General features: G+C 41.1%; 1 protein-coding gene across 2 annotated transcripts in view; it reads right to left on the reverse strand.

The window, feature by feature from the left end:
- Positions 1 to 13,606, reverse strand: part of LOC137421760 (sodium/potassium-transporting ATPase subunit beta-1-interacting protein 2) — a 297,307-nt gene that overhangs the window by 82,884 nt on the left and 200,817 nt on the right. For both annotated transcript variants that reach the window (XM_068108120.2, XM_068108121.2), the window contains exon 4: positions 2,838 to 3,038. In XM_068108120.2, the coding sequence (XP_067964221.1) occupies positions 2,838 to 3,038 (201 nt within the window). The remainder of the gene's footprint in view (positions 1 to 2,837; positions 3,039 to 13,606) is intronic.

A 13,606-nucleotide genomic window follows, 5' to 3' on the forward strand; every position in this document is an offset into this window, starting at 1 on the left:
GGCTCTAGGCTATCCTGCCAGCTCACTGCATTGCTTAAAAGAAAATAAATGGACCTATATGACCATTTACATATGATGTACCTATGATATTATGGTATGATGGAGAATGGGGGTTTACTGAACTCATCTTACATTAAGGATGTAATCTGACGGATTGAAATAGTCCAATTATGGATATCATAAGGTAAGTCCGAGTGACACCCAAATTATCAGGATGTTATTGATAACTATAAGCTTACAGAAGGTACCATGCTGTTGAAAACCACATGCCCCACCACCACCCTGCACCCTACACCCCCCCCTACCCAGATTGAAAATTCCCATAGAAAATCCAATTGGACAAATCCTATAAAAATCCCATTGGAAATTGGACCAGTAAGATGTCCTGGTTTCAATAAGGAAAGTGAAATACTGGGCAGTATAAAATACCAATAAAAAAACAGTAGGTCAATGGGACCAGTAGGAGACCAATAGAATACCAATATATAAATGAACAGGAGTAAAAATAAATCAATTGACATATATGGGAAAACTACATACATAGACTGGGTCCTCTGGTGAACCATTCCAGTGCCCTGCCATTTGAGCTATCTGGCTCCTTGATGGAAAATCTTAAAAAGAACATAAGAACATTGTTTATAACAAAATATAATTAAAGTATTCTGGTTGGTCTATGGATTTTCAGACCAGTTAACTCTAAAGGTTTCTGCAGGACCAGTTGAACTTAAACGTTCCTATTGGTTTCTATGGGGTTCAGACCAGTTGCAACTAATGGTTTCTATGGATTTCAACTGAATCTAGTTAGGTTTCTATTGGAAACTACTGCTTCCTGTAGAAACCAATAGAGCGTGATTTCCAATAGAGAGCCATAGAAATGTCCAACTGGTCTCTATTGGTTTCTATGGGATTTTCGACCTGGGTATTTTCACATCCTCCACAATGATACATAGAAAGAAGAAAAACAAGGTTTCAAAATTTCTTGCCTTTGGAGATTGAAAACGTTTTATGCCTTCGAGAAAGCGTGATGAACTCTCAACCAACAGATGATGCATTTAGTAAGGATAATAAGAAAACTGCACATGGAAAAGGACAAGAGAAGAGAGATGAGGAATACACTGCGATTTCACTTTGAAAGCCTGTCAATGGAGGGGTTCAGCCGGATCACTGCGGGGGTTATCCACCCAGAAGTGTCTTAACGGGACACGGTGGATAAAATAACTTCGAGCAATGAAGGGAATTTCGAAATTTTCCAAGCCACCAGCGGAAAGCAATTCCTTATGACCGTGAGAAATACTCAGGGATGTTTACATGCTGGCAGTGCAGACAAGACAGTCTCCACCTGCCTTTGCAGTCACCTCCGAAGGAAGGCATGCTCCACGGTGCAGCCCAATCTGTCAAATCCAATTCCACCAGAAATCAAATCCAAAACAGGCAAGCGCAGAGGCGAGCAATGACTATACGTTTCCATTGAAAGATATGCATTTTGAAGAGGGATCTGCTGTAAGAAATTACAACCTATCCTACATCGGTGCAAAAAATAAAGCGCAAAAGCTATCACTGTGAATATATACACAGATCGATGGGTACGGAATTGATAAGACGAAAGCAAGACCAGCAGATCTGCAGCATCCGTAAAAGGAATCAATAACTCATCAATGATGAGAGACCAATGCAGTCAGCAATCTTGCCTCGTTTCTTGTTTACGAATATAATTATAGCCGTGGCTCATCGGGGAGAGAAAATGCCAATTCTTTCCGCAAGAATGCGAATCAATGGCGCTCCTTTGAAGTGGATACGTGCTTCGCTGCAAAACAAAGCATCAAATGAAGAATACCAGGAAAGTGCATGACCGTGGAATCAAATACATACGTGGACTAGGAAGCATTCAAAGAATCAGCTTGACAACAACAGAGAGCATTGAGGATGATGGATTTTTTTTTCCTGGCGGAATGATAGACAGCGATTCACAGTGAAAAGGCCACAATGAAGGCAATTCTAAGCACTGGGTTTTCCTCCTGCTCACAGACTGCTCAGGACATAAGATAAAAAATATAAATAACCACCTTTAGAGGCCATTTTTCCCCGCAAAGCGGGGGTTGGCCTTTTTCGGGAACCGTGGTTGTTGTTGTTTTTCGGTCCCCTATTTGAAGCAATGTTTTACGGGCGGATGCCCTTCCTGACGCCAACCCTTTTTGCCGCCTTTAACGACAAACAGGGAATTACCAGTGAACTGGTACTCAATTAGCACGACCTCGGAAGGTATGACAGGCTGAGTCAACCCCCCTGGCGTTAATTCAGCGATCGACCGGGATTCGAACCCAGGATCCTTGGATCCTAAGCCTGCACCCTAGCCGCTAACCCAACAGCAGGGATTCAGGACATAAGATATGGCCCAATATATTGTTTTACCTTTCAACGGTACTAAGCCTGGAGTTTCATCTTTTCCAAGAGCACATACTGCGACGTGCATTGCCAAAACCCGCAGCTAAGAATGGACGTTGTAACAAGTTGATGATATATCTAAGAGGAGGTGAAGTTCTCGTTGCGAAGGAGGAGAAATTTCCCTGTTGGTCAAACAGATTAATAATTAATTATAATTGGAGGTCAAAACTCTTTACAGAGCTCTGGGACACACCAAAGAGGTCGAGAGACGTTTATAAGTCAGAAGCAACCCTTTGGACAGGTTTCCACTCTGACGCAGGATACTTGACCGAAGGCGATTTGGGCTCCCCCCTCTCCCCCATATGTATTTCTCCCTGCCCCTGCCTGTCCCAGTAGGATTCTCCAGACATTTCAGAGAGCTCCAAAGAAAATCAAACTATCTTTGATAAACTTACCGATAGGACAATCTGCAAGCTGCTGTGTCCAATTTCCAGGTACTGGTATTCGAGCAAACAGCCTGGCACAGAAATGTAGGCGAGGCCACCAGGGGTCGCGCGGCTTGCCGGCAAGACCTCGGAGCGCGTGTGGCAACCTGGCCCGTGCTCTCGCCACCATGACCGATGCACAGAAGCCTGGAACGTGAGTATGTCGCTGTCCTGCACTCACAGAAAAGGATGGAGAGGGGAGATCCTCTTAAATCGTAAAATCCTCTTCCCATCCCATCCCATTCCCATCCCACCCATCCCATCCAAAATCCTCTTCCCATTCTCTTCATTTTCATCCCACAATCTTTCTCCTTCAGCCTGCTCACTTAATGCACTGATGTTTGACATCGATTTTATCCACTTCATTTGCACGATTGGAATATCACAGCAACCTGGTTATTAATCTACGTGCTCCTTCCTCCAAGGTGAATTAATCTTTCCTCGAAAGAAGATTGCCGTTCATTTCTCTTTAACAATTTCTGGTTCCTCATAGACTAGACGGATTTATGAAAAAAGGCCATGTATAAGCTTCTAGGTGCATTTTGGGGTAAAAGTTGTGAAGTTAAAGTAAAAGAGCTGCATGTATATACATGATATATAAATGCTTGTTCAAATAAATTGTCCAAAAATGGCAATTTGGCGGCCATTTTGTTTATGCTAATTAGAAGGTCAAAAACTCAAAATTCGGCTTGGGAACCGGGTTAATCGAATTCAGCATACCCTAATTATGTTAAAAAGTGAGCTTCCCAACTTTTACCCAAAAATGCACCTAACTTTCACATTTCTCAGAAATCCGTCTAGTCTATCATATCTTATCCTTGTGGCACATTATTTAATGAACAAAGAGGTCTTAAATGGCCTCATCTTGATAGGACTCTTTTTTACTTTGCATCATGGAAAATGACCTATTCTAACAAGAAAATTATTATAAATGCGCTACTTCATCAGCCAGTCAGACCGAGCACCATTAGAACTACAGATTTGGGTCACAGCTTCAAATCCCACTCTTATGAAGCCGTTCAGTAACTCGGAGTCATTTTTTACAGTGACTATCACGATGTACATTAATCATTTTGACATTGCTGCATCAAAGAAAGTGAGATTCATACCAATCTGTCACATTCTCCTTACCAAAATGAAATGTATCATGGGAAGGGAGGCCCTAAAGCTAGTTTCCCCAAGATAAACTGCATCTGATTATTTCAATAATTTTATTTTTTGTGCGTTTTTCAAGCAATGACTTGACGAGTGCATTACAATTTTGCTGTAAATGAATGGAGTTTGCCAAGTTTTGTCTTTGTGTTGGCTGATGTATAATTACACTGTTGAAAATATAAACATGGCAATCTTGGTTAACAGACTTTTGGGCCTCCCCGAATGCCAATTATTGACCCAGCGGTGCGTCCACCTATACTATAAGAGAGATGTTTGTTTTGTTTGTTACTTGGCAAAAAGAATTTTTTTGATAGTATTTTGATCACATGACAGAATTGACAGTGTGTGTGTTTGTGTGTGTGTGTGTGTGTGTGTGTGTGTGTGTGTGTGTGTGTGTGTGTGTGCACACTTATACTTGCCTACAGGTCACAATTTTAAACTGATCTTCACGAAACTGCACCAAACGGTAAAGTTGGTAGTCCGACAGAATCCTATTAATTTTTTTGGTCAAAAGATCAACATCGGCCAAAGGTCAACCACTGTTTTTCAAATTTCCAAAACCCTCAATTTTCATCTAAATGACTTGAAATTTTAATAGGAATTACATATCAGCTAACTGAATTCAACCACCAACTATTTTTTCAGATCAATATGGACCAAAAGGTCAACATAGGCCAAAAGGTCAGCATCCTTTTCAAATTTCTAAAATCCTCAATTTTCATCCAATTGACTTGAAATTTGAATAGTCTTTTCATATCTGGTAACGGAATTCAACCAACAACTATTTTGAGGTCACCATAGGTCACAAGGTCAACATATGCCAGAGGTCAACCACCTTTATCAAATTCCTAAAATCCTCAATTTTCATACGATTGATTTGAAATTTTAATACGATTTCCATATCGGCCAACTGAAATCAACCACCAACTATTTTTTGAGATCAGCATCAGCCAAAAGGTCAACATTGGCCAAAGATCAACAACCATTTCAAATTTCTAAAATCCTCAATTTTCATCTGATTGACTTGAAATTTGAATATGATTTTCAGATCAGCCAACTGAAATCAACCACCAACTATTTTTGAGATCAGCATCTTACTATAATTCACCAAATGTCTGTCCGTCTGTTTGTCTATCTGTCCGTTCGAAGGTACTGTAAAAACTGCTGAACCGATCGCAACGATATTTTGGGTGGATAATCCTGGGATCTCCAGGAGTAAAATAGGCTATTTAGTTTTCCCAATTTCAGCTTTAGTCTCCAGAATTCTCAGGTTTGGACTCCCGCATAACATTCGCGTTCACATAACGTTCATTGTGACGATGTTTTCATTGTGACAATGTTGTTTTCCCGGGTGCCGCACAAACGGCTGCACCGATCGCTGCACGGCTGCACCGAATGGACTCGGTGACCTCGGACAAAGACCTTTTATAATGACATGGGTTGAATCCCTGCTTGAGAGAATTCCAACCCCCTCGCCGCCATCACGGCTGTCTCTCCAACTTACAATCCCACGAGATATGCGGAAAGGACGACCCAAAACCAATATAAACATCATTAAACATCATTCGTATATAAACATCATTAAAAGTAAATAATGACCTCGCCAAAGTTCAAACGACATTTAGTCTCTACATGAGAGAAATCCACATAGCTATTTGGGTGGTGAATACGCTAACAGATCGCTGTCTCCATCGATCTTGCCAAGGCCGTAACAGCTATCAGCTCAAAATCCCTTTAACTGTTGATTTGGTAGTTTTTACAATGAAGGAAACATTAACAATGTTGTTAAAAGTTTATTTTCTGATTAATTTGTGATTGGAGATATGTTGTTTGGAATTAAAAAAGAGATATCAAGTTCAAGTGAATGACGACATGCCGTGATGGTTTCTACTTTCTGAACGTGAACTTCGCGGATCGCCATATGCAGATTCGCCACGGTCCCACGATCGATGTTTCTACACGTGAAAGTACCCGTTTGTTTGCGAACGGGTACGTTTTTCATGGAAGTCATTCACGAACTTGCTGTCCATGTCTGACGTGCGACTGAAGGTGCTACAGGAATGTGGAATTTATTGGTTTCATGCTTTAGCATTCGCCGTATCTGCATTGCCTGTTTGCTTCTGGCCTCCCACCCGTGCTACGCACGGGTATCTCCCTAGTAAGCCAAAAGGTCAACATTGGCCAAAGATCAACAACCATTTCAAATTTCTAAAATCCTCAATTTTCATCTGATTGACTTGAAATTTGAATATGATTTTGAGATCAGCGAACTGAATTCAATCACCAAATATTTATGAGATCAACATAGGCGAAAAGGTCAACATAGACCAAAGGTCAATAACCCTTTCAAATTTCTAAAATTCTCAATTTTTATCCGATTTACTTGAAATTTGAATAGGATTTACATATCAGGTCACTGAATTCAACCACCAATTATTTTTGAGGTCAAAAGAATGCTCTGCTGAGTGCCATTCTATTTTGTTCTCTTTTTCCATGTGTTACTCAAAAAGAGATTTTTCATTTGTTTGGGAATGTAAATCTTTTCATTTTTCATTTGTCTGTCACCATTTTCTCAGAGATGGCCAAATGTATCTTCGTCAAACCTTAAGAGGCTCATCAGTGAGTGCCATGGAGTGTCTTAGGAAGACGAAAGAACTAAAATCTTTTTCTTCTTAAACTGCCAATCCACCTTTTCTTGTGGGGTTGTCTGGGGGAAGCTTGGCCCCGGTCTTCACGAACCGGCTAGCCAGGCCTGACATTGGACTGGTTATGGCAGGAATTTGGAATGTCGCCATGGTACCAGTGATATCTCGCATACTCTTCGCGAAGAATACCATGGGATTTTCAAATGTCCACCAACTAATGCCAGCAGATGGGAGGTCGAGGGACGGCACACACATTGATGAATTACTCACCGTGCCTGTATATACACCAGGATGGTAGTTTAGAGCTGGGTCGGAATTCAAACCCTGGCTAGACAGCTTAGAAGCGAGTGCGCATACCTCTAGGCCATCTTGCTAACCCTATAATGGAAGATTCAAATTTTTCTTTGATAATGCTTGAATCATTTTATCCACATAAAAAAGGGTGTGGAAAAAAATAGGACACGACATAGCACACTTAATTCAATGTAGTTGAAATGCGTGACATTTATCACACATCTCCACACTTGCTTCTTAATGTCAATTTGTCAACAGCAAAAGCAGAATATATTAATAAAGATTCCAAGCTTACCATTATTACCAAGAACAGGATTCAGGCTTGGTGAAAATACTGCTCTAATTTATAATTGACATTACATCCCTGCCTTGATTTTCAAAGATGGGTTTTTTGTTGTTGTTGAAATTGCATTGTGCTATAAAAGGTGACCCAAATGCTGCCGTGCTACTTATTGCATTATCATGTCATTTGCCCTGGATGTGTCTAACATCCAATGTGAGCAATTACCTACATTGTTTGGATGAGTAATATTATTCTTACTTTGCCCATATTCTTCTTCTAGCTGAAGACGGCACTTCACACGTGACAGACGAACAACCTGGGAATGTAAATGTATTTATAGTACAGAAGCTGCTGCCCAGCCAACCACACACTTTAGATAGCAAGCAGTGTAACCTGGTGTTAAGGGGTACCCAAGAAGAGGAGATCAATTGCTATACCCACTATTCTAGGAATTTTCTTTACTTTGCTTCATGGTCCTGGCGATACATTGCCTGATATTTGTGACAGACAGCGATATTTTTTAACGCCCATAAATGTCTGCAGTGTTAGCATACGGGGCGTCTGGCACAATGTCCATCCCATTGACAGCACACACATTGATGCATCGCCCTGCATGTGAAACACTGTGGTGATAGTTGATGGCAGGGTCAGGTTTCAAACCCAGGCTAGATGGATCAGAGGCGAGGGATAAGCTCACCGAAGACAATGAATGAAAGGACAGAGTTCAAAAGAAGTGGTTCTAAATTGAGGTTTAATGGCCTATAATCACTGGGATAAAATCATTGAAGTCAGCAATAATTAGTCCTCTTCAGGACATTTCTCACATTTCATATTGAGACAGCCCTTGTGGGAGTACAATACAGTGACTCTCATAACAAACAGATACGTTGCATTGATGAGGCTAAGGGTCGACAACATATGGCGCCTGTGCCATCAGTGTCATGCAAGATGATTTTGAGTGGCATGAGCAATAAAGGTCTAATTAATGGGAAGAAATAAGTTGGAAAAAAAAAACCCCAGATAAAAACTAGGGTTGACTGCTCTGTCAATCTCTAAAAAAAGAAAAAAGAAGAGCTTTCAATGGATAGCATGATTTAAAGTCTAAATTATGCTATCCCATGAAAGCTCTTTGATGTAGAAATAATTAATAGCACCGCAAAGTGGGCGTGACCCCTCAGCCCATGCATGGTGGAAACCAATTTCAAGATGGCTGCCGTGGCGGCCATATTGAAAATTGCAGCGTGCCCATTTTCGAAAGGAACCTTCCTCTACTCAACCCCAACACACACTGCAAAAATGGATTTAATCGGACAAGCCATTCTGCTTGAAATTGACGGAAACAAATTTCAAGATGGCTGCCGTGGCGGTCATATTGAAAATCGCAGCGCGCCCATGAACCTTCCTCTACTCAACCCCAACAGACACTGCAAAAATGGATTTAATCGGACAAGCCGTTCTGCTCGAAATTGACGGAAACCAATTTCAAGACGGCGACCGTGGCGGCCATATTGAAAATTGCAGCATGCCCATTTTCGAAAGGAACCTTCCGCTACTCAACCCCAACACACACTGCAAAAATGGATTTAATCGGACAAGCCGTTCTCCTTGAAATTGACGGAAACCAAAAGTTGACGGACGCCCGGATGCCCGGACGACGCCCGTGACGACAATACCCCTTAGCCCAATTTGGGCTGAGGGGTGACAAAACAGTTCAATTTTTTTTTCTTCTGTATACAACATCGAGGCTCGTGTAAGAGCTAACATCAATCACACAAAAAATAAACAAACGGACACACAAAACATACAAAAAGGGGAGCGGGAGACAAGATGGGGGGAGAAAGGGAAGCACACAAGTACAACAGCAGAGAACAGGGCCAAAAATTTGTATATTGGTATATTTATTACTTTGTGTTTAGCAGGGCCAAAGCCTGGTGTTGGCTTAGCGGTTAGGGTGCAGGCTTGGGTTAGGGTGCAGGCAAAGCCTGGTGTTGGCTTAGCGGTTAGGGTGCAGGCTTGGGATCCTAGGATCCTGGGTTTGAATCCCTGTCGATCGCTGAATTAACACCAGGGGGGTTGACTCAGCCTGTCATCCTTCTGAGGTCGGTCAAATTGAGAATCCCCGCTCAATGGTAATTCCCTGTGTGTCGCAAGAGGTGACCAACAGGGTTGGTAGCAGGAAGGGCATCCGGCTATAAAACATCACTTCAAAAAGGGGACCACGGTGCCTGAAAAAGGCCAACCCCTGCTCTGCGGGGGGAAATCGCCTCTAAAGGTGATTGGTGCTTAGCAGGGCCAGGCAATCTTGATTCCCAGTAAATCTCATGACAAGTTCCACTGATCACGTTTTTTTTGGAAAAAAAATGGTGGTTTCTATGAAAGCAAAGTTGGATGTCCGCTCATTTCAGCCCTACTGGAGAGACGAATACGGATGTGTTCAACATAAAGACCGTGTTGTTTGTACTCGATATAGCACGAGCATTGCTTGCCACACATCAAGGATCCAACGACATTTACAGACAAAGAAACACTTCAAGGATGAGTCGACAAGGCTGAGTCAATCAAATGGGCCATAGTGAGGTATGGAAAGCAAAGCAGTGTCTTCACTAACATCAGGGAAGTTACAAAATCGCACAATGTGCTGCAAGGAAAGCCATTTACAGGTTGGGAATATATAAAAAGGCTTTTCTCAGTTGTTTAGATGTTTTGTTCAATTGTTTGCCCAATAAAGACACAATCATCTCCACAATGAGATGCACCGGTGTCTGCCAGATCAGTGGAGCGACGCATAAGCGAAATGGCAGAAAACGTTAACAAACAACAGTCGGTGATATTAAGAGATGCAGTGTTATTTCGTGTTGTGCTTGTTGAGAGTGTGGATATGAATGACGTACTGCGGTTAGCAGTTGTTGCGAGATACTGTGACAGACGAAGTTCGAGAAGAGCAATGCTGCCTAAACCCATGTATGGCACAACAATACGGGACGATATAGTGAAGACCTTTGTTAATCATTTGGAGGAAAGAGAAAGTGACATCAGAAAAATATTTTCTGTGACAAAAGATGGCTTCCCTCCTATGGCCGGAAAACAGAAGGGATTTGGAAAGATCATTGAGGATCAAATTGGCCACACAACGGTAAATTTCCATTGTATTATTCATCATGAAAATCTTTGTGCCAAGATTTCTCAATTCTGAGCTAAATAATGTGATGACTACAGTGGTGAAGATGGTGAATTTTCTTGTTGCTCTTTCCGCCTTGATGCACGGGCAGGTTCAAGCTCTGCTTGAGGAGATTACAGTGCACACAAGGACATTCCGATTCACAGCAATGTTTATTGGCTAAGCCATGGGAAGCTTTTGGCAGCTTTGCAGATTGTCTTGATGCAATCAAGAGCTTTTTGTCAGAAAAAAGTCAAAACTACCCGGAACTGGTTGATGCCAAATGGGTTATGCAACTAATATTTCTCTGACATCACTGCACATCTAAACGAACTCAACCTCCATCTGCAGGGAGCAGGCCAAATTGTTATGGGTCTTTTGGAACCATGTTAGGTATTTCTTGCAAAACTTTTTTCGTTTCTTTTTTTTCTCAGGATATTGACACTTCGACTTTCCGCTACTGTATTTCCAACATATTAAATAACTAGCGACACATCGCACCGTCAGTGTTGCCGATATTAGAATGTACATGCAATAATTTGTATCCGAATTTTCTGTAAGATTTCAAAATTTCCAACATGTGGCCCGATGTTTGCCTTTTAACTTTGACACAGTGACATGGATTTGACAGTGTTTCAGTGTATGGGTGTTAAAAATTTTGACGTGCAGTTCATCGAGTTACAATGCTCAGAATTATAGGCCTCAAGGTTTAGGGATATGCGGCGCACACTTGAGGCTACCGAGAGAGATCATGGGGTCTCTATTCTGACCTGTGGGAAGTCTCTGCCTGTGAAATTTGACTGTTTGAAGAAAGTGGCATTTTCACTGCTCTCAGAATTTAGATTTACCTGTGTGAACAGATATTTTCACATATTAAGTCTATCCTCTGTCCCTCACAGTGTAGGTTCATAACTGAACACTTAGAGGCTTATGTGCTGCTTAAAGTATCAAACTACAAGCACGAGTTTGGAGAACTCAGCAAGGGAAAGTAACGGCAAGGATCACAGTAAACGGAAGATCTGCCATTTAATTAATTTATCAATGAAGCTGCTAAAATACAAGTCGGACTATTATTGATGTTAAAAATGTATCACTGCCACGCAGAACCATAAATAAGAGTAAATTAGGTAACTCTTGGCACACCACATCTGAAAGGTTGCCGACCTCTGGATTAGGCACTACATTGAAAACCTATTACACCTGGACACTATACCCCCCTCCAAAAAAATAGAACTAGAGTTCATAGAATATCTTACCCCACATGGTGTTCAGAAAAAAAAGGACATGGGTCGGGTCTGCGAGCGGTGAGTTTCATTGGACAAGATGACGTGAAATGGCGTAGTATTTTGTCCAAGTACTGCTAAACAAAAGTCTTTTGAAAGTGCCAAATAGGTAATTTGTGTTCTACATTACTCAAGTATATAATTCAATTGAAATAAAATGAAGATTTTAAAAATTGCAGAAAATTTTTCTTTTGGAAGTTTACCGCCAATGATGCAGCGTCTTTTACACCACCCTATCCAACACGTTACATTAGTTATTTGTGCCTGTTGTTTGTGTCCTCTATGACATCCTCATAAACAGTAAGTTTCCGGTTTGGAATGATTTTAAATTTTTTTGGACTGCCAGACAGACAGACAGTAAAAAAAATTGCACCAGTTTCCGAAGGAAGCGGTTCAGTTTGACATTGTTAATATGAAATAGGCAAAACCTAGAAACGAACAAAAGCCATTACAATTACCCTTTAGAATTACCTTTTAGAACCCTTTAGAATTACACTTTAAAACCCCTTAGAATTACCCTTTAAACCCCTTTACAATTAAACACCATTGGTTAGAAAGGTTCCTCTTCATTTTTGATGGACAGACGGACATATCCAAATATTGAAGCGGCTTTACCACATAAAATTACCTTACTCCTCTGTGCGCATGCGCATTCATGACGAGATTCCATACATTTTGCCAAATTCAGAGCCAAAGTACTGCTAAGCTACAGGTTAATGTTCTGATTCGTGTTCAAAATAAAACATTCAACTGAAATTAATTTGTTCCTCGATCATAAACCGACGTTTGTGGACAGACAGACAGACAAAGTGAACCACTTGCCTAACACAGCCTCTTGGCTTGAGCACGCGGTGTAATAAATGGTGCTTCCTTGCAAACAGCATACAAGTGTGGCTTCACTACCCCCACCCCCACAAAAAAGGTAGTTCTCATTTGTCCATAATAGCACTCAACTGACAATAACAGAGAGTTACTTCATTCCTCCACAACAGCATGTGTGTACTTCAATTCAAATGTTTCCGACAGACATTGTATGCCGAGTTTTGCTTGCTCGAAGTACCGCCATCAAGGTAATGCTGTAGCAATTTAACATAATCATTTCACCGAATGTGGTCCATCTGCATACATCCGGCCGGCTTTATGGTCACACTTATCAACTGTCATCACTGCGGAGACGGCTCTGCCGAGTAACAAGCAGCAGTGAATGTTTGCCTCCAAGTAACACTTAAACTCAATGCGTAAATAAACAGAGATAGCTCAGACATCTGTCTGGAAGGGAGAAAAGGTAAAAAGGTAATGAACTCAAGTAATCAACGATTATGGGGCAAGGTTTTGAGTTGGGAAAAGCCAGCTTTCCATCTCATTGGGACTTCTGGCATCATCTTGGTTTGTTGTGTCGAAGCATTTCCTCAGTGATTTGTATTATTCAAAAGACAATAACAATAGTGTTCCATGTTCCATGTGCATAACCGTTCACCACTTATTTATGAGGATTATCCTGAATGAGCTGCAGTGAGTCTGGAGCAAATTGAGAGAAGGTTCTGCAAGGTGACAAATGATCAAGGATAAAAATGTGATGGGGGAGATGACGTTTGCTGTGAGAAGAAATGCCATTCTGAAATTCAAATTTCTTACACCATTTCATCTGCATCTTGCACCACCAAAGGGGCAAGAATATCTTATACTTTGTATGATATAATTTGATCCTAAACTTTTGATCTTTAATTTGATCCTAAACTTTAATTTGATCCTAAACATTTGATCTTATGATATTATATATATATATATATATATAAAAGAGAGTTTTTGTTTGTTTGTTTGTTTGTCTGTGCAAGCTAATCTCCTGAACGGTGAAAGATAGGAGGAAACCTCCAATACAAAAAATGTCGGGACGGGCCCCGGGAAGGTTTTAGGCTAGGTGG

Source organism: Myxine glutinosa, chromosome 2, assembly GCF_964187855.1.
Source record: "Myxine glutinosa chromosome 2, kmMyxGlut1.1, whole genome shotgun sequence".
Lineage (NCBI taxonomy): Eukaryota > Metazoa > Chordata > Myxini > Myxiniformes > Myxinidae > Myxine > Myxine glutinosa.